At 41.6% G+C, this 27,803-nt stretch overlaps 1 protein-coding gene across 2 annotated transcripts; it reads right to left on the bottom strand.

Annotated features, from left to right (window-relative positions):
* Window positions 1–88: 88 nt before the first annotated feature.
* Window positions 89–25,388, bottom strand: LOC119150909 (tropomodulin-3). Of its 2 annotated transcripts, none has more exons than XM_037394051.1 (10): window positions 25,273–25,388; window positions 18,603–18,789; window positions 17,015–17,171; window positions 9,348–9,470; window positions 8,655–8,744; window positions 8,001–8,131; window positions 6,708–6,815; window positions 5,093–5,236; window positions 4,596–4,740; window positions 89–2,182 (listed from the first exon to the last, which is right to left on the bottom strand). In XM_037394051.1, exons 2-10 carry the CDS (start codon window positions 18,726–18,728, stop codon window positions 2,151–2,153), a joined length of 1,056 nt encoding a protein of 351 aa, XP_037249948.1. In that variant the 5' UTR covers window positions 18,729–18,789; window positions 25,273–25,388; the 3' UTR covers window positions 89–2,150. The 2 variants fall into 2 exon arrangements, with proteins under 2 accessions (XP_037249948.1, XP_037249949.1); XM_037394052.1 differs by lacking the exon at window positions 25,273–25,388 and adding an exon at window positions 24,982–25,001.
* Between the last annotated feature and the right edge of the window lie 2,415 nt (window positions 25,389–27,803).

Below are 27,803 nucleotides of genomic sequence, written 5' to 3'. Positions count from 1 at the left end.
TGTTAGATTATGATAAAATAAATCATCACAGAATCACAATACATGAACAGATTCCATGAACATGCAGCCCTTCAACAAATGCAGACAATGTACAGCCTGGTTTTTTGACACAAGATTATTACGGTGCTTAGCAAATAAAAAATAAAGGTTTAGGCAACTCAGCACGTGACATGCTTTGGCCATGTTTATGCAGCACTGTCTTTAAAAAGACACTCAACTTGTGACTTTATGCATACTGTATCAGAAGTTAAATTTCAGAATCTAAAAAGTTCTTGAAAATTGACAAAACCCAAAAGAAGCCCTTTTTCTTACTAGTGAGATCATTCTAGTTTTGTCAGTGTTACAGTACGTATAGTCTTTGGTTTTGTCTGAAAAACAAGTCAGAATTCTGTTAACACATTCATTTGTAATTATAATAAAAGGCTGATTTTGAAAACGGGGGAAAAAAACATTCTTCCACAAGCATAAACCAGTTATGTACATTCGCACTGAAGGCACCATAGTTTAAAATTCTCTGAACAGTTGCAGTAAAATCCAAAGTCACCTCCGGAATAAAGCCTGTCTTTAAAGGTCCAAAATCAGATTTGCAGCAAATTACGACATGGGCACAGCATCGAGAGAGCTGCTCTGTGAAATTTTTATAGCATATAGAACCTGATGCAAAAATCTCAGTCCAATATGTATTCTATACATAAAATGCTCACCATATTATGATCCTTCGATGAAAACAGTTGTCATTTGAATTCTCTGTTGCTCTGAATATAGCCAAGCAGTCCTTTGGAACATTTTTGTGGTCTCATGACAACATTGAGCAAACTTTGTACAGTATAGTCCAAACAGACCTACACCAAAAAACCTCTAGATATTCATATTATTTCAAAGAAGTCTACTGTGATTATGTACAGAAGTTGAAGTGATTCTTGTTGCTTTGTTAGTTTTCTTAGATACAGAACTTTAAATACTTTAATAATTACTACACCTTACAGATTTGACACTGCATATTAATTTCTTCACACTTTATGTAGTGTTTCAACAGCAAGACATAAGCACAACAGAAAAATCCTTTCTTAAAAGTGTTACTTCATTGCTTTATTTAAAAAATGATAGATTGATATGAAGTACTAATAGCTTAATGCAACAGCCTGAAAAAAAGGATTTTCCATTTGCCAGCATCTTTCAACAGTGGTTTTACAGTTAAGGCTTCTTTTTCTGTACAGGACTATATAGTAGTATAAAAAAATGCATGTCCACTACTTCTAGAGAAGTGGATACTTATCAACGTAGGTAAGGATTTTTAAACAAAGAATATAAACTAAATAATGCTAATGAACACATGAAATCAGCCTAAAAACATATCCAGTTTAGATACAGAACAAGATACGGTTATGGGACCTTTTGAAAAAGACTTTAAAGCTTTAGGTGCAAAAGAAAAACTGTCCTTTTGCAAGGCTCCTACACCTTTCCCTCCCCACCCAAGGGTTCTGTTTTTTTATTAGTCCCTCAAACCTCTTGGGAGAAGTCCTTAGCCAATTTATTTTTGTTTGGTTTAAAGGATGTCTTAAACTTAATCACAGTATCAAGAACTAATAAAACTTTTAAAAAAAGTAGAATTAAAAATAAGATAGCTGTGAAAGATTTCTCATCAGTGCATATGAACAAGGCTGAACAGCTCTAGACAATGAGTCCAACTGTTGTGTGAAGAATCCCTTATCACTAACACATTGTTTTCAAGAATATACACACCCCTCCACGTAAATAAGCACCCCCAGATTTTCTAACAAACATTTCAATTGGGTCATTATCTGCCAAACGATCTTGAATGTCCCATTCTTTGACTACAGACAATTATACCATTGATTTGCAATTATATTTTTAGCAGAAAGCACAGCCAAAGCCTTGAAATACAAAAAAGTTCTTAAAAAAACAATCAAAAACTATGGTACAAAGACTGGTGCAGTTACTGTGTCTCAATCTGAAAAACGTGATGCATACCAGCAGATTATTAATATAGCTTCGCTTTAAAAGGAATGGAGTTTTCCAGTCTTTTCCCTTCTAACCCAGGTAAGTGTAGTCCAAGATTGCCAAAGCAGACGGTGATGACCGTGCCCTGGCGACCCTTGAAATTTCCACAGTTCTGTTAACAAGATCTGCTAGTTGTCTCCTTCAACCCTTCTCTTGCGAACTGTAACAAGAGAGAGAGAAAAAAGTTTTATTCTTTTATCATTGTAACTACTTTTCACATTTCTGCACCATCAGCAGTTACTTTGCCACTAAAAGTTTCACAGCGTACAACTTAAGGTAAATAACATTTTGTATTATCCATCACTTTAAGCTTATGCTTTTGCAGTGCTTACTGCCTTATTCATGAACAGCTTCAAGTATTTGTGAGGGAGGACTTGTGGGGGACAATCATTTTATGTTTGGTAAGCAGATGTAGCCAGTACTCTTTATGTCAATTTTCTAGTGCTGGAGAATTAAGGTTGCGTGGCTTCAAAAGAAACAGTACAAGAGTCGCACAGTATATCTAAGATTATGTATACACTTGGCAAAAAAAAAAAATACGTTACAGTCAATAGCCTAAAACATTCTACTTATTAACAAAAAATATTTAATTGTTAGAAAACGTAAGAGCAACAAAAATTTGTGAATAAGATTGCTAGAAGCTCACATGCTGTTTAGACTTAATATGCAAGATTGACTGAATGACTGGAGTTTTGCTCAATATTTGTAGTATTTTTAATTGCTATTTTATTTTTTCCCTATCAAATTGCATTTTCCTTTTCTGTGTAGACATAGCAAATGAGGCTAAGGGTCTTAGAAATTACATAGGGCGTCTCCATTTTGTTTAAAATAGTCGAGCAAGCACATTTATACAAGAAAGTGATTCTGTTCTCAAATCCACTCTTTGGAAGTCATGCAGTTTTACCGCTATTTGTAATTTGAGTTGATCTTCTTTACCTTCAAATCAAAATAATCGAGGGAAAGCTGTTTTGTTTCCCCTCCCTCTTCCTGTCTCAAGAAATGATTTAGAAACAGCCTAAAGAAACAATCAGAATAAAATCACACTAGAATTTTACCCTTTACAAATGTATTGCTCACTTGGAGAGTAACCCATAGACTTATCTCCATTTGAATCCAAATTGTTTTCATCGGTGACAGAAGTGATGCACACCTGCTTTCATCAGATTGCAAGAACAGATGGAAGAGCTTCCAACCTTTGATTTCTCCAATCATGCAGTTAAAAGCAACATGTACACAGTTTCAGACAAAGGGAAGTAGCACAATTCAGTGTAAACAAGCGAGAAGGAAGATACAGGCTACTGTTTTAGAAGAAACGTACGAAGACAGAAATGAGAGACTCTGAACATCTCAGTTGTCAGTGCTCAATACCCAGCTGGGTATTCAGAGTAACCTGTCTCTGTAGCTTCAGGGCTGGAGAGATGAAAAGGTATTTGCAGAAACTTTTACTCTCATACTCCAGACTAAGAAAGCAAAGAACAAGAGGCAAGATATCAATAGAAACATAGATTTCCAACAGTTAAACACTAAAATGAGAACTAGTGAAAAGACAAACCTTAAAAGAAAGTAGACACACTTGAAGTGTTACAATGAAAAAATAACTGGTTTAGAATCCATTTTGAGAAACAGTTATGCAGTGCCTGACTGCCATTCTTCTCTACGCTCTGTTACTCCTCTTCTGTCTCTTCCAGAGTTGTTTTCCTCCACTTTACCCAAGAGGGGAAGCAGATCTTGAAACTAAATTTCGATTTCCTATGTCATTCTCTCTAATGTATTCCTGAACTATTACTACTACTACTAAACTGCCTGGCCTATTTGCATGCTGCTGAGATGTGCAATCATTACCATAAAGCACCTAAAGCCAATAGGTTTAATTAAATAGAGTTTAAAAATGTAATTCTATTTGAATAGATGGACCACATTATCTTGTTTGAGAGCTTCCAAGTATTTGACATTGTTATATAAATTATTTCCATTCACATGCTATATTATTAATGAATATTCTGTGGGTCCACTTAGTTTGGATTCTAACAGCTGAGCTCCAACAAAACTTCCTGCAGCAAATAAAGATGCCACTGCTACCAGTTATCTTTAAGAGAGGCAGGGAAGGACCTGTGCACGAACAGAACTAGAAGGGAAGGGATGATCCAGTCCCAGCCTCTGTACATGACAGTACTTTCCATTTCCTTGCTTAAGCAATCCAAATGAAACTGGGCGTACTGGCATTAAAGAGGATATCCTGCAATATTCATATCAAGTACTTCTTTTACAGAAACAATGAATCTTATCTGAAAAAAAATAAAAATATTTTTCCCCTCTCCTTGCCACAACTCATGTGGAATTTGAATGTTCTTGTTCTAGACCACGATAAAAATCCTCAACTCACACACCTGAACACCCTGCAACAAAATAAAAGGAGGCCATCAAGCAGCAACGGAAGAGCAGAAGTAAAGCACAGGAGAACTCTGAAACCGATCTACTCATATTCTGCCATCCTGGTTATGTCAAACAGAAAACCAGACACCTTTAAAACCTGTACATTCATTTAATAGTCACTCTCTACTGACAGGTCTTACCCAAATCATTATTTTTGGTGATAGCTGCAGCTGCCCTGGCTCGAGGTCCCTGTTGCGTGAAGTGGTATCCAAATTTGAGGATCTTGGTGTTTTCTTCAAGCATCTTGGCAATTTCTACTTCTGCAACAGTGCCCAGCTGCTGCCTCTGTTAAAATGAAAGGTACAGAAATACAACAGAGCTTATGTGTATTCACCCTAAAAAAGATCAGAACACTTCCATCACATTAGTCAATAAACACTTTGCTTCGCTTTGATTAATCTAAAAGGCAGAAGGCCATAAAATACATTTGTGCACTTAAAAGCACAAACAAGCACAGAAGTGACTAGGAATCCATTTCAACAGAATGCTTCTGAGAATCTTAAGGACAATCATTCATAGGGTTAAGATAGTTAAAAATAAAATATTTTTGAAAGTTTATTACAAGCTGCCTTCTAAAAATATTCCATCAACTAGGATAGACTGATTTTAATTATGATATTACCACCACCTCACTTACCTGATTATCAATTTTGATCTCTGTCAATGTTTCATTGTCTTTCAGTGCATCGACCAGTGCCAGAATTCCAACTCCAGTGATGAAGTTTGATTCTATATTTAAACTTTTTAATTTTTTGTTTACTCTCAGCATATCTGCAAGAGCCTTTGAATGCAAGAAAGCATCGTTAAACTTTTGAATTTTGCTACAGTACATCACAGGACACAGTGATAACCATTTCCACTTACTAGTTCAATAGGAGCAACAAGTTCACAGATGCACGGTGTAACTTTGCAGGTTTTCATTTATTGTTTGACAGTGAAGTGACTCTTCAACCAGGCATTATCTATATTCCTCTTTTTAATAGCATTTAGACAAGAAAAGGCCTGCCTTTCTCTTGTTACAAACTAAAAGCTACACAGAATATAAATTATCTGAAATTAGCATACTGGACCAATTCCATTTTGTAAGCCTTCACAGCATACAATGAGTAATGCAAGCTGCTAAGTAAAGGCCAAAGAAAGGGTGTTAAGTCAGCTGAATGGAGAATTAGGTACGGTTAATTTGTAAACAGGAGATCTGACTTTCAAAATGCTTGTGACTACAGATTTGGTAGGAAGAAGTAAAATGCAAAGCTCTAAGCACAGTACCAGCACGTAGCTAAAAGCACTCATGGAAATGGCATATACCTGATCTTATTTTGGAGAAAATAAGAAACTGAGAATAGGCAACTGCTGAGTTTTACTGTCATAAAAATCACAACCGTTACATTTATTTTTTTTATCAAGTCACAATGCAAAATCCAAAGCAAGCCACACCCAAGAAAAGAAGCCTTTAGAGATTTTTATTACAAGAGTTTCAGTTCTACTGAACAGGAACTTTTTAATTGACCCAAAACAAAGCTTTCAAATGTTCATTTAATGGAGTCTTTCAAACAAGTTTTCTTTGCAATTTGAAATTAAAACAAATTCAAAGTATTGTCCCAGAAAAACAGTTAGCATTGTCCTCTTACCTCTATATTTGCAAATAAAAAAGTTATGCTTTTGATTCAACATAAGAAAAACAGAACCAGAAGATAAATACTTCAGTTTCAGTCATGTCAAACTAGATACCTGGTCTAATATTATGCTTTATACGCCAATGCTTTAAGTCAATCTTTGGCAGCAAGGAGGTCAGAGAAGCAATTATTCTACAACTTTCTTCAATTAAAACTCTGAAAACTCTTGAAAAAGATTATGAGCTTTTTCAGTCCTCCAGTGTGCTTCTTTTACTGTTAATTTTGAATATACTATTGGCTTGTGGAATGAACATCAGAAACCATACACTTAGGAAAAACAGAAAAACAGGAAGGAGGTTAGCAAAATGAAAAATAGGGGGAAGGGATTGGGAAAAAAGAATTCTCACTCTTCTCATGCTCATTCATCTGATGCATTGCTGCATATTAATCAGCTTGTAATCATTTACCGACTTTGATACAACAGAGGTTTGTTGAAGAAAACATACTTTGCAGTGTAATGGAATTTAATTGTTTTAATCTCCAAATATTTAAACAGGATTCAATTAAATTCCTTACCATTGTCCTCCCATCCTCACCTCCCTTGTACCTCCACTTAAACACGTTAGCAGGAGTACTTACAACAGCGACAGGATCATTGCTTCGGGTGGCTGCAAGGCTAAAATTCTTCACATGTGTGTTGGTTTCTAGGGCTTTTGCAAATTCTTTCAGCGTTGGAATTGGTATGTTCTTGAATTAAAAATAGCATTTCACTCTCTTGAGATACACAAATTTATCCCCTCCCTCCCAACTTGTTTCATTACCTTATTCTCTTTACAGTAAAACGTAGCATAATATTAACTGGTCTCTAATAATATTGCTGGTCTCTAGCAGTATCACAGTAAAGGCCTACACGTATAGCAAAGCTATACGTTAAGAGGCAATGGCTATTAAGAGTCACCAGCTCTATAAAGCGAAGTCATCTTTTCTACATTGATGCCATTGCCACAATAGAAGTGTTAAAAATATATATTTCGCTATCTTGGAACTGTTACTGAGCAACATCTACATGAACTGAATATTCTGTTATCAACATCAAATTGACCTCTTACAGATAGGAAAAGATTTAGAGCTTTAGACTGGCATTTCATTCAGTGTGTCCTATTCCAGAATGTGCCAATTTATAGTTTGGTGATTTTTACAGTGTAGTAGCAACCAAGGAATAGTTTTAGATACATTAATTATGGTAGCAAATTCCTCAGTTTATTATATAAAAAAATTTGTTCTCTTGCCTTTTTAGGCATTTCTCTTGGCTAGCATTTCTCTATTGTACAATATTCTTAAACCATGTATTTTATTTTCTTCCTTTAGTAAGGGCCACCAATAGCCTAGGCTGCTAGAGAGGCTGCAGCTAGCAGCCGGCACTGCCGTCTGCGCTCTAAGTCAGAAGTGCTCTAGTTGTGTGTTCTTTCACTCATATATACTTAAAAGCACAACTGTTACACTTAGGAGCAGAAGTGGCCCCAACTGCTGACAGCTCTTTTGTAAGAGAATTAGAAGGATGTCAGGTACAAATATCACTTTGTTTGCAACAGCAGTAAGTGAGAGCACGTTGCTTCATCGAGGACAAAGGATTCCAAGTAGTAGTTAACTCCAGGACGGTGAACTGCTGGAACTGTTGCCAACTTGGCAGAAACAGAAAGCTGGGCTGGCAGTAAGAAAATCTAAGACTTTTTAAGTACACATTTGGCAAAAGAAACCAAGATGGCTTATCGGTTTAGCTCCAGGTTTCTGAGATTACACACACCACAGCATTTAGCAGAAAGGCTGCTGTACTTAAAATAAGCCTATCATGCTCTTATATATTGTTTTGCAGCTTAAAGTGTCTTCTACTAAGAAAAAGCAACATATTTACTGCAGTCTTCAGCTAATTACCTTAATGTTATTTAGATTAACTTCAACAAGACGTGAATCATTATCTTTAATCCTTTGCAGTGTCTCCTCCACATTTGTGGGATTTGGCGGTTCATCAAAAACAGGCAACATTTTTTCACCTTTTACTATATCTGAAAAGACATTTAATTGTAATCACACAGGTCACATACATTCACTGTGAATAAATGATACACATACTAAATAGTTACTGTATTTAAAGACCATTTCATCAGTTTTTACATCTCTCCTGCACCTAAAAAGCATACCATCCTCCCCTGACCCTATTTTCACAAAGTTCAATTCTTTTCCAAACGTCCTCACAGCCTTTCTGCTTTTCTTGCGTACCAGCTTTTTTCAGAAAGCCCATAGGAGTTGAATTACAAACACAAACATGAAACCTAGACACCAACACACCCAAATGCATGTTTATGCCTACTTTTATCCCCTAAAACATGACTTAACAGCAGGACAGATTGCAGCGTACATATATTTTAATTCTACCCTTGCCAGAACTCAGCAATGCTATAGACACGCACATTTCCAACTCAAGACTGAACAGTCTATAAAGAATGCTAGTGCAACATGAAATAGTTAATGCTATAGTACAGCATGCAGTACAAAACCCATTTATCTAGCACTTGCGTACACACTTACTTGAGAAGCTGTCTTTGTCAACCCCATTACTGCTTCCTACTACATCACAGAACTGATTGTTTGTTATCAAGTTAGACATTCCCAGTATAGCTGTAAAAAGAAAAAAAGAAAAAGCAAAAAACCAATTTGTTCCTAATTCAGCTCAGATGCAGAGATCCTTTAAATAATAATTTTTTTGTAAAACCCCCAGGTTACCAGTACAGTAAGCCATTCAATCTCTTAATAACTTCAGTAAATGTAGAAAAAAAATAATTAATTATAGACTTTTTAGTTGGCTTTCACATTTTTGAAAGATTTGATCTCACCAGATTCAAGCATTAAAGTTAAAGGTGCGGCTCAGTCACAAAATTCTTGACTGAAGCTTTAGGAATACAGGCAGATAGCAACATTCTTATATGCAAGGAAAAGTGAAGCACACCTCAAAGATCAGCCAGTCTGAGGAATCAGTGTAAAGGTTTTGAGTTTGAAAATCAGATATTTTTTGCAGGCCAAAATAATCTACCTTCCTATAAATGATCATAAATCAACAAAGTTGATATACTACAAGCAAACTGGCATATAACGTGATCTAGTTTCTATCACAACTACAACTTCCTATAGTCACATTTCAGCCAGCAAATACATTACCACATTAATTATAGATCTTTCTTGTCTAAATACGCACAATACATTCAAACTTCAAAAAACACTAACCTGCGAGGTCACCTAATTCTGTGTCTGTGGCACTAGTCAAGGCTTCCTCCAGTTCTGGATCCAGAGAAAATTTTTCTTCTGTGTAAGACTGTACAGGCTTTTGCTTGGGGATAAATATTTTCCCTGGCATAAAGAAAAAGAAAAGTCTGATGTTACTTTGTCTTATATAGCTACTTATCTTTAAACTTTGCTATACTTAAGAAATACATATTACATTTAGTAAATCCTGAGAAGCGCACCAAGGACAGCATAGAAGAATGAGGTTTATTCTGTTTGCTCTTTCAAGTCAGAGATGAGGAAAGACCATAAGCAGTTGTATAACCTTACCAGAGATTTTCAGGTGTCTATAAATCTTATATTATATAAGCCTCCATTATACATTTTAAACAGCATAGAAAAAACACCTGTAAGGAAAATTTAGTATCACCAGAGAATGGTGACTGGTGTCTTCTCAAGGGAGAAAGAGACCCAGACAGAACTGTAATCTGTATGTGTCAGAGAAATAGAGTACCAAAGAATCATCTGAAATCATGGACGGGAGCATTCACTGCAGTTTTACAGCATACACAATATTTCTGATTTCAGATGTTAACCCAGTTTTAAAGTCAAAAAGGAGATGCCTGGGCTACTTGAGAAAGCCATGGTTTGTGAACAGCAGAACCCAGGAGAACAGATTTCTCTAACGTAGAAAGGTCACAGACAACTCAATGGCAAAAGGAGCAGAACTAATACCGTATCCTGCACCGACTTTTTAGTCGTTACAGACAGGTAATGGGAAAAGTTATTTTAGGAGACATGCATTATAAATAGAGGTCTGTGTAGTCAGCAAAATTCCTGCATGTATCTTCAGCTGAAAAGTGAGGGTAAGAAACCAGAATATGAAAAAGCTATTCTAACAGTTATTCAGAAAACAGTTCAGATTTGAATGATTTAGAATTGGCCTTTTGAAACAAGTAAGTCTACCACTGGCTAAGAACCCAGGAGAGGTAAGGGGTGCTTAGGTTCAGGACAAATTAACGCGGTAAATAAAAGCGCCAGTACGGTATGAGAGAACAAAACTGATGCATTTGATAGAAGTAATTCACAACTAGAAAACTGTAAATGTAATCTCAACAGTTACTCAAAGTTTTTCAAACTTTCCAAGTCACCTGAGCTATCAGCAGAGCGAGCTGTGGGAAAGGGGTTCCAACTTCCTTCAGTTATTTCCTGGGGTAGGAAGCAGCACTAAATTCTCCTATGGAGTCTCAGTGCTAATTCAGGAACACACCCTCTTCCATACTCATAGCTAAAAAACATTTCCACACATGAATCACCGTAGCTCATCCCAATTACATGATGAAAACCCATGACGCACAAGAATCAGACCGGCTGGGCAGAAGCCAGAAGCCCAAGATATTTTTCCTCGGACTACATACATATGCATCGTTACATGTTTGGACCAAGTCTAAGTTTAGCATTTTTAAATATCTCCCAATGACAAGAAGCTTTATAGGGATGTTTCAGTTTTATTTCTAGGAAATTCCAACAAAGCAGGATTTTGCTTTCCACCACGGGAAGCAATGCCCGAAGTCAGCTCCTGTGCCCCACAGCAGACACAGGCATAACAAAACACATCCACCTTTTCTCTCTCTCTCCAAATTCCCATCCCAGATTACAATAGTTTGTGGTTCATTTTCTTTTTAAAGGAACTTAATGCATTACCACTAGCACAGGCTAGCAAAGAAGCGTATCGGGTTTTTCTCTGACAACAAAGTCTGATGATCAAGATCTGCTGCTAGCAACACAGTATTTTTGTTCCTGGGTTGCTATCTCTTTGGAAAGTTGTATAAATGGTCATTATCCATATTTAGAAGCAGAAAATAAATCTCCTTACATAACTGTACTGACTACAAACAGTAGCTGAAAGCAGCTGACAGGCATTACCACCCATACCTCAGGACTGATGGACAGTGCAAAAGGAACTACGTTTGTGGTGCTTCAGGATCTAAAGAAAACCTTCATGAACTGAAGGCTTAGGTAGCAAACGTTTCAGGTTATTTTGCTATAACTGATACAGTACATTTCTACCCCCATTTTCTTTTACCAGCATCACCTGCTGGGGAGAGAATGTCATCCTATTTACGGCATCATTTATGTCATCCTATGTACAACATCAGTGCAGGAGGCAGCAGGCACTGGAAAGAAACTCATCTCAATTAAAAGCAACTTTCTTAAAACATGCTTCAACCCAGATCAGCCTCCTGTCTGGTTCATTACACAGTACTCACAAAAAAGAACTACTTTTTCTGATGTTACTTTAATTCTTAAATTCATAGGTTAGGAGCTTCTGGTTCTAAACATTTGCTTCCTAAGAGTGAGACTAGATTTATCTTTAAATGCCTGACTCTTAAGATAACCTGAAGAGAGAGAGAAATATATTCAGTTTTTATTAAAGCAAACATGTTAAAAGCCACTCCCCTCCAGAAATATTCATTGCAGCCAACTCCAGTCAAATGAACCAGGTCAGGAGCAGTTTTTGTTATAGAACAGGTCACACCCTTGTGTATATAATCTCTCATCCATTGGCTTCATCTCGTTCTAGCCCAGAGTTCAGAGGTTTATAATGCACGTACCAAAGCAGGTCTTTCCCTATTCCCTACTGCTGTTAACAAACTTACTTCAAAAACTGTAAGACCCCTGTGTCTCTGGGGACAATGACCTAACTCAAGGCCTGCTGCCAGGACAGTTTGGCAATTCCCTTCCCTCTCTTACTAATGTAAGCTTGGGAAAAAAAGTTTAAAAAAAACGAAAACCACTACACATCTGTGCAGCCCATGAGATTAATAGCTTTCTGGGCCCTCAGGTGGAACATTTCCAATAGCAGGGATCTGATTGCATGAAGGAACATGACATCCTCCTTTTCACCAACAAAGACGCTGCAAAGATTAAGCAATACAACATGAAGAGGCAAATTTCAGAGATGTTCAGAGATGTCACATAATTTCTGTAATAATTATATATTCAGGTCTTCTGTGCCTTTAGCTAACATGTTAAATGACGCACGTCCCAGGATTAATTTACAAGCTTTTTGCTACAGAATGAACCTCCAGTTCCAAGTTCCACACAGTCGCATTGCTCAACAGGCAAAAACGCTGCACGATGGCTATTGAAGTGCCCCAGACATTCAGGAACAGACTCACAGCATCTAAGGTGGGACTGAAAATCTTGCAGGAATCGGGTCTGTTCAGTGTGCCCGTGCACTGCACGTTGCTGGTACTGTCCTCACATATCCCACAGTCCCACACCCATGCTAGTAGGCAGCGGACGGCCACAACGTGCCGATCAGGAGAAAGTCTAAAATCCACTTTGCGGTACTCTGCAGAGAAGGAATCAAGTGTCACCTGAGGACATCCAAATACAAGCTCGTCTTGTCAGTGACTTCATGAAGAAAAGTGAGCAACATCTGAGGTACCCCTTGTATCTTATGTTCCTTAAAGTTTCATCAACCTAGAAATTGATGCAATCTACAATTCATCAATCACTAATTCTTACCACGTGACAGACTTAGGTTCATCAACTGACTTGTAAGCAAATTTTAATACAATTTAATTTTTTAAATTCAGCTTACAAGTGACTTAGTGTCTTACTGTAGAAACAGTACTGTTATTCATTATCTGATTACAGGCCACATAGCAGTGAGTTAGAAAACTGTTTTACATTAATGCTAGAGTATCACATGTTATTTTGTTCTAGTGGTCTTGTATGGGGAATGTCAATTTGACAACTTGTTTCTCCAAAGCTCCTACAGGATATTAGCTTCATTTTACAACATGTAATACACATCCTTTAAAGACCAGTGACTGAAAGGCAAACAGAGAGCACGGCGTACACAACGTCCCAAATCCTGCTGCAACAAACACAAATGGCAATCTAGAGCAACAACTGAGCAGGGCAGCGACAAAAGAGCTCTAGTCACCTGGCTAGAGTTTCAGCCTAGCAATATTTTCTGGATGACAGAGCAGGGATAAAAACCCAGCCAAACCAACATTAAAGCAGAAGTTACACGAAATGCAAATCTACACAGAACAAATATACCCTGGCAGGAATGTAGAGGGAAAGCTGGAAGAGGGCATCACAATAGGAGAGTGCAAAGGGTAGAAATGCAAAGCTTAGTTTACGTAATAATTTGCTAACGCCTTGCACTATACAGCACAAAGTACATTACTGACGTTAGATGTGTTTTTATCTCAAGTGCAATAATTCTCGTCTTTTGCTGTTCCAAGAGAAGTGAGAAGCATGGATCTAACTTGGTCAGATGCGTGGAACACACTTGAGGGCAACAGCCTGCAGCCTCGCTTCACTGTTCGGATGAGAGATCCTTCTCCTTGCAGTACGCCTTGTAAAATCTTTATGACATACTTACGTACACAGATTGAGACAAAGCTAGTTTTGTTGAAATTATTACCACATTGCTCTCATGAATCTCTTGAACAATGGTTTACTGTATGGTTCAACACTTAATTGGAACAGAATGTGACTTAAGTCATTAAATCATGTTTAAAACAAAGTATGTTTTTAAGAATGCTTTTAGAAACAAAATCAGGCACTGGAAAAATGCAACAGAATATGATATAGGGATTGTTAAGCTTCGCATTTCTTTAGTGCTGTTCATCTCACCACATCAGGGCACTTAACATTTTCTCAGATCTTCCACATTTCATAGCACACAGCAAAAAAAGGTTCCAAAGACTTGGAGAAATCACATCATCTATCATAACAGCATGTTACCCCGAAATGAGGTACTTGGGACAAACGGAAGAGAGGATATTCCTGCACGCTGTAATAGGGAAACAAGGTTACCAGGAACCAGTAGCAAGCCTGGATGCTTATTAAATTAACCTAGGGTAAGTTTCTCTGATAAACCTGCAGGCCAAATTGCCATGCAGACATTAGTTCTACTAAAACAGGAAAAGGAAAGAGAAAGAGGAGGATGCATTTTCCCCTGCTTACTCCATGAAATAAAAAATTAGACCAAGTTAAAGCAAGGAGACCAGCTAGGCACACAGAATTATTTTAGCAAAGCCTGACACACAAAAACAGCACCAAGAAAATAGCTGCAACTCTAATCCACCTGTCTCCCCAAAAACCCTCTAGATCTGAAGGTCACGATTGTCAGTTTTCTTCTGAAGTAACAGGATAATGAAGTGAGATTTTCACCTACCCCATTCCACAATTTGTTAGCATTTCTCCAGAAATACATTCACCTAACCAAACATAAAAATCATAAGCCAGTTTAGTTGTTTGTTTGTTTTAATATTAAAGAAAAGCACATGAGGATAAAAGCTCCCTCTAGATAAAAAACATCCTACACAAGTATTAAGTTTTGCTCTACTCCCTTCCCAAGTTTTACATCTAGATAAAGATCATGATTTCTTGATTTAAAGGATTAAGTTGCATAGGTTTGCCACTTTGTGCAAAATGGCTACAAACATTAGCAGCAAGTCAAAGCTGAGCCATGATATATTCATAAGGGGAAAAGAAAAGGTTATCCCTCACCTATTACAAAATTAGCTTAGCCTTCTTCCCTCCTCCTGCCCATCTAAGAGCATGAATTTCCTTAGTAAACATTTGTTCCCACATTTTTAGTTTTAATGAAAGTAAGCTACATTTCATTTTTCATATTATTTTCTCTTCTTCTACAGTACTAAAATAAATGGTAGAAAAAGTTATTAAATAGCAAGTTTAGTGTTTGGGTTTTTTTAAAAGAGATACGGGAAATTTTACTAACTAAACTGGTATGACATATTGCAACATCCAGACAGACTGCTACTTAGTAATGCTTTATTACATAAAGGACATGACGTCTTTCTTAACCAAGATCTGCGTTACAGCTGGACCCTTCTGTTTTTCTGCATGATTCTCACAGATTTTATCTACCCAAACAAATAGTTTTGCCATGTGCCGCTTATGTGAATGAAGCACTGATACTCAGCAGAAGTGCTACTAACTAGAGCCAATCCTCCACGCCCAGCCTCACATCCTGAAGGGGCTGTGCACAAACTAGCAGGGCTGCAAGGGATTCCCCAAACTAGCTACGAGGCCTGAATATACTTGAACTCAATCACAAAACCCAACATACACTAGCAAATGTCAGGCAAGAAGCAGAACGCGGGAGGAAGCAGCAGCACACTACACAGCCCAACAGGGCACCAGCAGGTACTTCCCAGCAGCAGAGGTACCACGAGGGCCGTGCTGCTATAGGTACCTTTGCCTTCTACATCCAATACATCACGTTATCCTTAACTCTGTTAGTCTTACTGATTCAGGCAGCAAACTCCCATTCCTTTATCAGCAAAGGAGTATCACAGTTACCATCTCGCAATGGAAGTGGTGCTAAACTACACAAATAAGGCAGAACACGGTGTATTAAGGAGGTAGTACGTCATATACAGTGCATACATTATAAAGTCTCTCTATTACTTCAAGGAAAAGAAAAAGAGACCAATGCTGTCAAGTAACAGCTACTGGTACAGGCAGAAAAAATACAAATACCCGCAATAAAATTTTCACTGAATATACACCACAATCACAATCATACATACAAACCCAGCAGATGAATGAAGACTCAAGTCTGAAAAAAGCAATGATTCACACCAGAAAATTAAGTAGAATTCAAGAGTTTCAAACCCTTAAGAAGAAAGGAACATCTCTGGCAGCTGGATTACAACTTACCAAACAATTTACTGAAGTCTTACTACAGCAGCTCTGCTGTGACGCTGGGGAAGGTTTAGGCAAGCTACGATCACAAGCAGTACACAAACACTGCGTCGACAGCTAAAAACCTGTGCATATGTGCCCAACACAGGGGTGGAAGTTTCTGTCCCTACCAATAATGCTTAGTAAGGCACAACAAACCTGGGAACTCTTGTTTTGGCGGGGAAATAAATTCATGCACATTCTTTTTTAATTTTCTCCTGAAAAAGGAAATGCTTCCCATCAAGTCAAGGAGAAGACTCAATCCAAAACAAAGATTTAAAACCTCAGGCTTTAGTAATGCGTCCACTCATTAGGTCAATGCCTCCATGGTTTTTAGAACACAAACCACTGCCAGGTTTCAAAACTTCTTGTGATGTTAGCTATGTAATTGGTTAATAATAACTATGCAATCTTATTAAACCTCCCAGCAAGGATAACAGAAAGACAACATGACTGCATACACCACTTGCCTGGCCTTGTCATTCTACATCTTTGAACATTATTGAGTATCTACTATGACATCATTCTACTGCTATTTTTAAAATTCAGCTTAGCATTACAAACATCGCTATCTGTACTCAGCACTACAGGGCATAAGCCACAGGCGCCACAACAGGATTTGTTACTATTGACACAAATCAGGAGTAGCTCTTACTTCCAGGATACCATCCCTATCAGAACTTTGCAATCTTTGATAATATCTTTGAGTCTTATTTCCATCCTGCGCTACATGCAAACAGCACACCAGGCCCAATGCCACAAAATGCTCGAACAGGAAGCATCCCACCCCTGCACAGTAGCACTCATTTGGAAAGACTGTGAGCTAAAAAAGCATTAGAGCTGCCAGTGCTTCAATAAACGGGTTCACAGCTGTTCTGGCTAGCCCTCTTCAGAGATTTCATAACCACCTGCACCGGAAAGGGTGGCGTTACCTTTCTTTTCTCTTGTAAAAGGCACATAGTCTTCCCTGTCTTTGTGCTCAAGAGCCTGCTTCTCTAAATATGCCAGGAGTCGTTCTCTGTCGAAGGGACCTGAAGCCTTTTTAGCAGTCTGGTCTTTCTGGCGGAAGCCTGCAGGCAGAAGTGCATTCTGCAAAACAAAACGGAGCAAATAAGTACAGCTTTAAAAGTCTGAGTGAACACCCATTTAGTTTCATTTCCCTCTTCCTTCTCCCTCTCTCCCCAAGGTTCAAACCTGATACACCATACTTTTTAGGCAATCTTTGATCCCTTGCCAACGTCCTTTTTTTGGGGCAGGGGAGGATACAAGATAATCTATTCTTTATACACCAAGAATACAATTAAAAACAGAGCACCCTGCACTCTGAATAGGACTGAAGCAATTCTTTAAGTACAATAGCTCCCAGCACTAGACTCACTAGTTACTTTGCATTTATTTTCTAGAATGAACACTGTTTAATGAGTAGTAGTAAATACAGCTCAGCTATTTACAGTTTAGACATTCAGCAAGAGACTGCTTCCTCCAACACTTACATCCATATGTTTCTAGGTTTTTAAGACAACTGCCTCTACTATCGTCCAGCCTTTAACATACAGTATTTCTACTTTTGGCCTTGACTCAAGATGGGGTGGTTTTTGTGATCATCAACATATTTCAGCTAAAGAAAAAACAAAACTGAACACACACACACACAAGGATACTAGCATGGAAAGAACAGAGCTTACAGAAACTCAGGCTGTCATAAAAGACAGCCAATCACTTTTGCCAGTTCTCCTCTGTTAAAATGTCTATAAAAGCCAAAGCCAACTAAAATATCAGGAATAGCTTGCACTGCCACAAAATAGATGATCACAGTATTCTTAAGTGACGTCTGAACAGCAGGATTAAACTTAATCCTAGTACTATTAAAGCAAGAACAGAGAATCAGGAGGTGAAAACAGAAGTCCTGGACTCTGACGTTAGCTGCAGTAGAGGACACAATTCAGCTCTTTATAACAGAAACCTAAAGTAGTCCTTATTCAATACCGCAAGCTGACAATCATTCAGGAGCCGAGTAATTACTTGCCTCCTCTTGGCAAAGTCAGCACAAGGACAGGAATAGGTATAGGCTACCAGATACAGGACCAGGATTCTTTAGAAGGGGTCAGTACCTTACCTCTCCCATCAAACTCCAATGGTTGAAGCAAAAACTAAAACTGGATGCAAAAGGGCTGGTTACCTGATGACACTGGAAACAGGGAATTTAAACAGGCCTTTCTAAATAAACTTTCTTTTTAAGAACATGACTAGAACCAATTTTTATTTATAAATAAATCCCAGAAGGCTCCTCCTAACAATCACTTCTTCCATTTTCCTCTATTACAGTTGCAGTCACGTTGCAAACAGGAAATAAACAGTTGAAACATTATATACACATATATATATGTAAATAAAATCATTAGCAGACTATGAAAAAACTGTCCAAAAATATATTGTACAAGTAAAAAAATCAGTCTCAGTTTATTTCAGATTAGTTTCTGAACAAATGAAAAAATAAAATTTCTTTTGGCTAATACCTACCTCAGGGTCAAGATCATCCAAAACAGTTTCAAGTTGTTTCAGTTCTTCTTCTGAAAGTTTGCCAAGAATTTCATCCTCATCAAGATCTTTGTACTTGTCCAAGTCCTTTCGAAATGGGAGTGTCATGACTTGGGCAGTAGCAAGTTGCTCAAACCCTTCAAAACCCAATTCTTATTCTCACCCAAATCTATAAAAAAAGGTTTTAAAAAGAAATAACCATTGTTAAGGTAAATATCCCAACTACAAAGCACCCTCAACCTCCAAATACATCCCTGAAAGGAAGGCTTTTTCATCCAGTATCCATATCTCCCTGTTACTCTTGGTTACAGCCCATGGAAGCTGTCTACACCTTGCTTCTCCACTGACAAGAATCCTGTGCTGCCATGCCCTTTTCCATCAGTAACTAAGCTACATGTATGAGTCCATCTTAATGCCATTGGTTTTTACAGATATTGCAGTCAAAAGAAGAGTTAAGATGCTTTACATTTATTGTTGCTGCTGCTGTTCGAGGGCGGTGCAGGAAAACTTCACTACAAACAAGTTAATTGGTTATTACTGACTCATATCCCTGCCTATTACGTACAGAGGGAACAAAGGAAGTTTGCCTCTGAGTTAATTATAGCACTACCACTGAAGTAACATTCTGTTCTGAGGAAAATCAAAATACCTTGAAGAAAGGCTTACAGAATACAGCTCCTAAGTAGCAGCACTCCAGTCAATCCTACTACCAAAAAAAACCCAAACAAAACCCCCAAACCAGAACAGACTGTGTAACTGCTCACTAAATATTATACTTAGAGGAAACTGGGGTCCTTCAGAAGATGTGCAGTCTATATAGTACTTCTCATGGACAAGGACAGCACAAGGAACCTTTTTTTCTAGCAGTCACAATTTTTGAGCGTTTGGCTTGGACAAAACAAACAGCTAATCACAACAGGGTTGAAGCAGACAAGTTGGTTTCTCTCATTTTTCTGTAAGAAGTTCTCGGATTCTCCTTTTGTTCAGCTTCAAGTTGAGCAGACACAAAAAGGTGACTTGAGTGACCCTGTAAGTAAGCGAGAGTGTCCACCATGTACTTGGGGAGCAAAAACTAGATCCATATGTTCAGGCTCATGAGCCTCCCCAACCCCTTGCTCAGCTCTATACACACGCTCAACACAGATCAGACGTACAGCAAACGTTTTTTGTTCTCTAGTAACCCACACTTCAGCGCAGATGCTCACACCACGTATACCAACTGTATTACCTCAAACCTGCACTTAAGACTGTACTTCAAAACGAGATCAATTTAAATCTTTTCCTTCGACTCAAGAGGCAACAGAAGGGCTGTATATACACACTACAACACGGAACCCTGCTTACAGGATTCCTTCACCTCAGATGCTTACATCAAGAAAGGTCTCCCTGGCTGTCAGTTACACACAGATATTATAACTCAGGGACACTGAACAGACGTGAGCATAAAGGTTCACCCACACCATTCTGTCAGGTTTACCTGTGAAGTAAATCTGGTTTTAACAATCGCCTTCGCAAGAACGGTAAATTTTCAGTTCCTAACAATATCTATACCTAAATGAGGAATACATTTACAGCTATTTTCAGCATGTCTGCTTTTAAAAAATATTACTGATATAAACACTAGAGCTCACTTCTAAACCACAGCTGACATTGATAGGACATAATTCCAAAGCTGAACTACCAACTTAGGTAAAGTTTTCTCAAACATAACAAAAAATAGAAGAAACTCTCAATTTCACGGCAAACTACATCAGAAGAACACGCCTGGCTTCCTCTGAACTAAACCCAAGCATATTGGAAGAGCTTGAACCTTTTGCAAGAGGCTACAGATCTGAGAACATCCAGGTTTAATGGCTGCAGAAAATGCAGAGGGTAGCACACCCATGGTTTTTCAAAGCTGTGTTCCAAAAGTAACTGAAGGAGTGTCTCTGTGGCCTGGCACGCCACCTCAACAGTTTTCACAGTCTCATGGCATTTGTTTCTTCAGGTGCACAACAGCTGAAGGACAATTAGCTGATAGCTGCAGCAGAAGCTACACAATCTGCATGCAAACTTCTCATTCCAGGAGCCTTAATGTTTTGCTCTTCCTTACAGTTTAAGCCATTACACACTATCATAAGGGAAAAACATTTCCTGCAGCTGATTACACTGCAATGCTTGTGACCAGGCTGCACCATCTGTATCCTACATCAAGACACTGCTATTTACCACATTTCTGCATGTCCATTTGCATTCAAATGTTAAAAGGTGTAGTTTTAACAGGTAATTATATGGAGCAGAATAGATGGCATACTGCAGAATAATGCTCCCCTTGCTCTGATACAGAGTAGCGCTGCATAACCATACATTACATTCATGTAGGCTGCATCTCCTCTCCATGTATTGCTGTACAATGCTGTCACCCAAAGTTAACTACCTTTCATTTACTGCATTGCTATGTTTTACATTGGAAAACTACTCATCCTTTATAATACATTAATTAATGTTCAGGTCAAAGCTGTCACCCAGAATTAACTGCCTTTTATTCACTGCATGGGTATGTTTTAGTTTTACATTGGAAAACTACTCATCCTTTACAATACATTAATTAACGTTCAGGTCATAGCCCTATAGTCCATAGTCTCACTTGTTTCTATAATATGATAAAAGTAGCCATTTCAAATCCTGAGCTACAGTGTTCAGACACCAAAAAAAAAAAAAAAAAAAAGACAAAAAAGATAAAAAATGTGTAAATAAAGCAGCAGAGCAGAAAACCCCACTATTTCTGTAACTGAGTCTTCACTTCAGCAAGAGGAAGAGAAGCACATGTAGCCTGGCAAATTTAAATGTAAAGAGTTTTCAACACATTTTCTAATACATGTCAATCAAAAGTACTTTTTAAAATACAAAAGCATACTTAATATGAAGCACCCTTAAAAAGCTACGATGGTAGCACTGGTTAGCATATCTGTACTGCACAGAGATTGCTTGGTAACAACTTTCGAAAACATTCCCTACAAAAAACACAGCATATATGACACTCGTACGTAACGTGCTAAAAGTCAGGTTTTAGAACACGGTGTCAAGAAATCTCATTGCCTAAAAAGGGCACAAAGGCCAGCTGAAGCCCTAATCTAATCAAACAAGCCCCTTCACCTCCCATTAAACACATTTGGTACTGTATTTGCTTTCCCTCACTCACTGTAGCAGTGCAGCATGCAGAAAGGTAATTTGTAATGTAAGTGCATTACAAATTACAAGGTTTAGAAGAAGCAGTTACTTAGACTGTGAATATTTGTGGCACATCTTACTGCGAAATTGTAGGCAAAACTGTAACCATCAATTTTGGCTTTGCAAATACTTTGCACTTTTCTCATAGGCAGAGCTAGTTTTCTTCTAAAGTTTCCTTCTTAGCATCCCTGTGAAAACATGACATGCATTAAAAGTCAAAAGGGCTAGTATTCTTTTCTCAGATATATAACCATAAGGTAAAGCAAGTTCCTCACTGTAGCAACTCCACAGTCACATAAGAGATTAGAAGACGGCAATAACCTTACTTCAGGCCGTTTTATAATTACCTGAATAATCCCGTGAAAGACTGTCAAGCAACTTTCACACACGTCTTACCTAAAAGTTGTAATTTTTTTGATTTTCTCCTCTCCAAAAATATTTTTTTAAAAACCAAGAGATACTAAAAATAGCTAGCTTCCAATTTTCTTTCAAAAATTCACTCCCTAGAAATTTCTATTATATTTAAGAACAAAATTTCTTGGGACCCTAACAGGATCTTTAGAAATATCTTGCACACAGGAAACTACAGTCTTGTTAAAGTCCACTGTAAATGGTTTCCGTAACTTGGATTTTAAAATGGAAGTGACATCATGAAAAACAAACCCAGCCGGTTTTGGCCAGCACGTTCGCGGAGTTCACTTTAATCTCATGTGTTCCTTTGGAGCCTCCTTCCACCCAGCCTCTGGGTGACCCTGACCTGGAGCAGGGGGGTCCGGAGCAGGCGGGTCCGCGGGGCTGTCAGCATTCCTGCACAGTCAGGGCCCCAGACCATCCCAGCTGCTTGGAGAAGCCTAATCCGAGCGTTTCCCCCGGGAACCCCTAAGATGGCAACAATTTTATTTTCCACTGTGCAAGACTATACAGAACTGTTTAGGAAGAATGTGCTGCACTTAAAAGAGCTATCTTTATTTACCAAGGCTAGGACATTTAAAAAAAAAAAAAAAAAGAGTAAATATAAATATTAACATAATCCCAGCAGGTTGCTTAGGGTGTTTTTGTAACGCCTTACGATAACTCTGCTGAACAGCCCAATGCTGCTTTTCTTGGCAGAAAGCTCTCAAAACCCCACCCGAGCCCTCCAAACCTCCAGCCTGGGCTAGAGTACGCCAACCAGGCTCAATGCCCAGGGGACCGACCAGCGACATCCCCCAGCCCGCAGCTTTACGGAGCCAGCAGGTGGCAGCTCAACTTTGCCTAAGCTTTTTGTCAGCTTAGGCAAATTGTGTTTTCCAGGCAGTAAGGAACAGCTGTTCTGGGCTGATTTCCTACAAAAGCAAGCCCGAGGCTTCATTCTGGTCAAAGAAACAATTCATCAAGTTTTATACCCGGCAAAGTGAGCTTCTCCAACTTCACGTTTGTCCGTTCAATGACCCTGGGGAGTGGAGGGGGGACTGACAGCTACTGCAGAGTAACTACACGAACCACGAATATTCTTCCTTGATAAAATCAGAAGACACCCGTATTTCCAGTTCCTGACAGCCTCTCCTCTGTATCAGAGGGCACCTGGAACCAGACAAAGCCCACTTTGCTCTGTTATGTGTCCTGTATACAACTACACACAACTAGGACACAGCTACCTTGCAGACGGGGTGCTCCGAGTGACAGCTAAGCTGCCAAGTTGGCACTGTCCCATACAACCTTATTCCTGCGTGCCTGTTGCTGAAAACCAGTCACCCACGCTGCAGGGTCATACGGACATACCCATCCACCAGGCAATAGCAGGGTGACAGTGCCAGGAGCTCTGAAGCGCGTGTTCGGCAAGCGGCACAGGGCACGGAAGCGGCAGCTTCAGCGGCACGAGGCAGCACTTCATCGCACCTATCTCCATGACACTTCCAGGCATGCTCATCAGACTAGCTGCAGGGCAGGTGTTACGATCCCAAATAAATACATGGCCGGGGTAAGCCAAAACCCCCAGGTGCCACGGGTACCGCCCGCCCTGAGAAACTCCTCTGGCAGAGATGCTGGTCCAGCTGCCCGTTCCCTCTCTGCATTGGGAGCTGCTCTCCGGCCAGGATGAGGGATGCTTTGGCACCTTTTTTTTTCCTGACAATACCTGGATTTTTGTCAATAGAGCCTGACTGCCTGTGGACACTGACACACGGTCTCTCCTCCCAGAGGAACTGCCTACAGGCGTTCCATTCAGAAAGAAACATCGGATGCAAGCTATATATATACATTCTGTAAACCTGAATGTTTATAGAAATGTTCGGATATTTGTTGCCATTACAGAAAAGCGGCAAAACTTCCAGGCCTTGATCAGGACAGCAGAAGAAATTCACTTTATTCCCATGATGTTACTTAGGGAAAGCTTCTGGGTGGTAGGCAGCTTCTGGGTCTCCCTTACATCACAGGCCACCCCTCAAGCTCCGTACACCTGACACAGTAGCAAAACATGAGTCCTAAGGATACGTACAATATATATTATGGCAAATTTAAAGCATACAGCAACCTGCCTAGAACAGCACTTATTTTCAGCCCAACTTGCGCCTACCTGCCAAGAAACGGGCAGACAGCTTCCAGAGACTTACACTGGGAGTCTGTGTGCCAGATTCCCAGGGAACACGGGACAGTGGGTGCGCAGCCCGGCGCGGGGGGCTCCCGGGCCTCGGCCGCAGCCCCTGGCTGCCCCTGCGGGCCCTGCCCGGCACCGCGCCGGCGGGGGAGCGGGGGGCGGGGGGAAGCGGCCTCCCCTCGCCCGGCGCCGCACGCAGCAAGCAGCAAGTTACGTGAACCAAACCCACGGGCGAGGTCTGTGACCAGTCTTCGGGTTTCACAGCAACGCGGGGTGCTGGTGCCGCTGCGCTGTACCCCGGCGCCCAGCCGCGAACGCCCGCCCAGCGCCCCGCAGCCCGCCCATCCTCCCTCAGCCCGCCGTAGCATCCCCCGGCGCCCCGCAGCCCCCCAGCCCGCCCACCCTCCCTCAGCCCGCCGTAGCATCCCCCCAGCCCCGCAGCCCCCCAGCCCGCCCATCCTCCCTCAGCCCGCCGTAGCATCCCCCCAGCCCCGCAGCCCCCCAGCCCCCCGCCCGCCTATTCCCCGGTGCGCGGAGCAAACCCCGCCCCGCGCGCTCTGCTAAGGGAGCCCGCACCCCCCGCTGCGGGAAGGCAGCCCCGGCGCCGGGTGCCCCCGCTCAGCCGCAGGACACCGGGGCGGGCAGCCGCCGGCCCAGCCCCTGCTGCTGCTTCTTCCTCTCCTTCCTCCTCCCGCCGCCGGCGCGGCCCCTCCCGCCGGGCTCCCGCCGCGCTAAGGCAGCGGGCAGAGAGCTGCGCCCGCCGCCGCCTGCCCCGGCACCCCCGTCGGGACCGCCCGGCACGGCACGGCACGGCGCGGCCGCTGCCCAGCCTCAGCCCCGTCCCCCGACCGGCCGCTCCCCACTCACCCGGGCGGCGGCAGCGACCCAGCTCCCTCAGCCGCGACCAGCAGCCCCGCGCCGCCCCCGAGCACGACGGGAGCCGTAGTCCGGCGGCGGGGCGGTGCGCCCGGGCCTGCGCCTGCGCCGGCGGGCCGGGGCGGGCCGGGGCGGGCCGGGGCGGGCCGGGGCGGGCCGGGGCGGGCCGGGGCGGGCCGGGGCGGGCCGGGGCGGGCCGGGGCGGGCCGGGGTGGGCCGGGGCGGGCCGGGGCGGGCCGAGTGGGGCGGCGGGAGGGGCCCGGGCGCAGCCGCGGAGCGGGGCGAAGCGTGGCGGCTGCCGCCCCCCGGCCCCGCGGCGCTGCGGGAGGGCTGGGTCTGCCGGGCGGGGGGCGGCGGGGGACGCGCCGGGCGGGGAAGGAGCAGGACGGCGCACGGCGGGTCACGGCGGCCGGGCCGCGCTCGCCCTGGCAGCCCAGGGCCGCCCGTGGGGCTGCCGTGCGCCTTCCCCGCGCCCCCCCGCGGGTCTCTTGCAGCCGCTGCCTTGGGCCTCTCCAGCGGCTGCACCTCCGCCTGCGGTCTGCGCGGCTGCCCCGGGCGGCGGGGCCCTTGCGAGTGCCTTGGGCGCCCTGACCCAGCGGCAGCGCAGGGCGGGGGGACTGGCGGGGCAGGGGCGGGGGCAGGGGTAGCGGCAGGGGTAGTGGCAGAGGCAGGGGCGGGGGCAGGGGTAGTGTCAGAGGCAGGAGCAGAGGCAGCAGCAGGGGCAGTGCCCGCCCTGCGCTCAGCACCCAGGCTGTGCCTGCCCGCCCCGGTGCTGGGCTGGCATGTGCTCCCTGCACACTGATTTCTTGCCGTGTCATGCCATGTACTAGTAAACACCTTGTGCCAGTAAAACATCAGCTATGCACAATTTTTTAAAGGTTTATAACGTGAAAGTGATCTGGACAGATAGTGTTGAAAACGGTGGAAGATCTTACTTGATTTAGCTGGTTCTGTACCACATTTCTGTGTATGTGAAAGCTGGAGCTGCTTAAAGACGGCAGTCTGCAGAGGCTTGGATCTTTCACCGTGGGTTTACTTTCTTCTTATCTTGATGCTGGAAACACGTAAACTTCCCACACCTCAAAATAAAAATACAAAACTCAATTAAAATTAAGGCTGGCGTGTGCCATTTGAGTGCCTACATTCTGGCAACGTAAAGGAAAATAGCATTTTACAGTCAAAACCATTGAGGAGCCTTCCTTGTAGACACTGCCATTCCTGCCTTCAGGATAAGGCATTTGTAGCATGAAAATAATAACCAATAATCGTCAGCATGGCTATAGCTGTTTGAGCCTGTGTTTTCCACATATCAAGGGCCCTACAACACTGCTGTGACCTGGAGAAGAATGGTGCCCAGGCTTACATGGTAGGTAATACTGAGACACTGATTTGTTCAGAGACTCACTGGAAACTCTTGGCAAATTTGGGAAAAGAAACTGGTGGTGAAATGTTGGCCCCTCTGGTGTCAGCGTGAGCTCTGCCACCTGCTTCAATAGTGCCAAGGTTTCCTTTCCATAAGATACATAAAGTGTAAGGTATAATACATAATCTTATTTAATAGGGAGTTTGTTTAAAATATTTTAAATTCTAGTAACTTATGACTAATACATTAATTAAAGATATTTTGCAAAGTCCTGGCTGTGCTGAAGTCACTATTGAGGCTCTTACTATTATTAATAGGAACAGAAATCCATTTGACAAATGATATTAACTTCAGAACTGTGCAGTCCCATGTGTTGGGCTGAACCATCTAGGCACGCTCCGCTGCAAAGGAAGAAACTCCCAGTGCGTGCCGAGGAGGCTGCGAGTGGTCAGCAGGGGATGGAGCTGGGCTTTCGTGTGAGAGTCTCACTTGTTCGGTGCTGGAGGCAAGAGACCCACAAAGCCATGCTGAGGCTTTCTGGCACCGAGCCCGCGGGTGAATGAAGAGATGCTTTTATAACCACAAGAGCACTTCTGCAAATGCTCAGCAATAGATTCATAATCCTCCAGTCATTAGAAGGCTGGCATTTTCCGAGCTGACAGACCAATGCATCTATCAGAGGGCAAACATAATGTTCTCAAAAGGATTAGTAGAGGGATTTCTTTTTCAAAGGCTGTGATATAATTTATGACAATCATACATGGGCGAGGGAAGTATTGCAAATATGAAACCTCAAAGGACATAGGAAACTTGGACAGCAGCGGAACTGCCACGAGTGCTGAAAGGATGCACATGCAAAGCAAGAGCAGATACAGCATGAGGCATCCTTGCTGCCGTTCACTGAGCTCTGCTGCGCATGGCAGGGAAGGAACATCCAAAGCCTCAGACATAATCCTAAACTGATTAAATTGTAATATATCTACTTTCCACAATGCTGATGTACAAATGGAGAACATGGGTTCAGTGTATATGGTTTGAGACAGAAATATCTTCCTGGCTGGGGAATTCACTCAGGATATAGACAGGAAAGATATTGTCAGTCAACTAGTTGATAATAAAAAGTGATGCCTAGATCCTCTATCCTATGTAATCCTATACA

The sequence above is a fragment of the Falco rusticolus genome, chromosome 7 (assembly GCF_015220075.1).
Source record: "Falco rusticolus isolate bFalRus1 chromosome 7, bFalRus1.pri, whole genome shotgun sequence".
In the NCBI taxonomy this organism is placed as follows: domain Eukaryota; kingdom Metazoa; phylum Chordata; class Aves; order Falconiformes; family Falconidae; genus Falco; species Falco rusticolus.
Note: the sequence above shows the minus strand (reverse complement) of the source record. Positions and strands in the feature narration are given on the sequence as shown.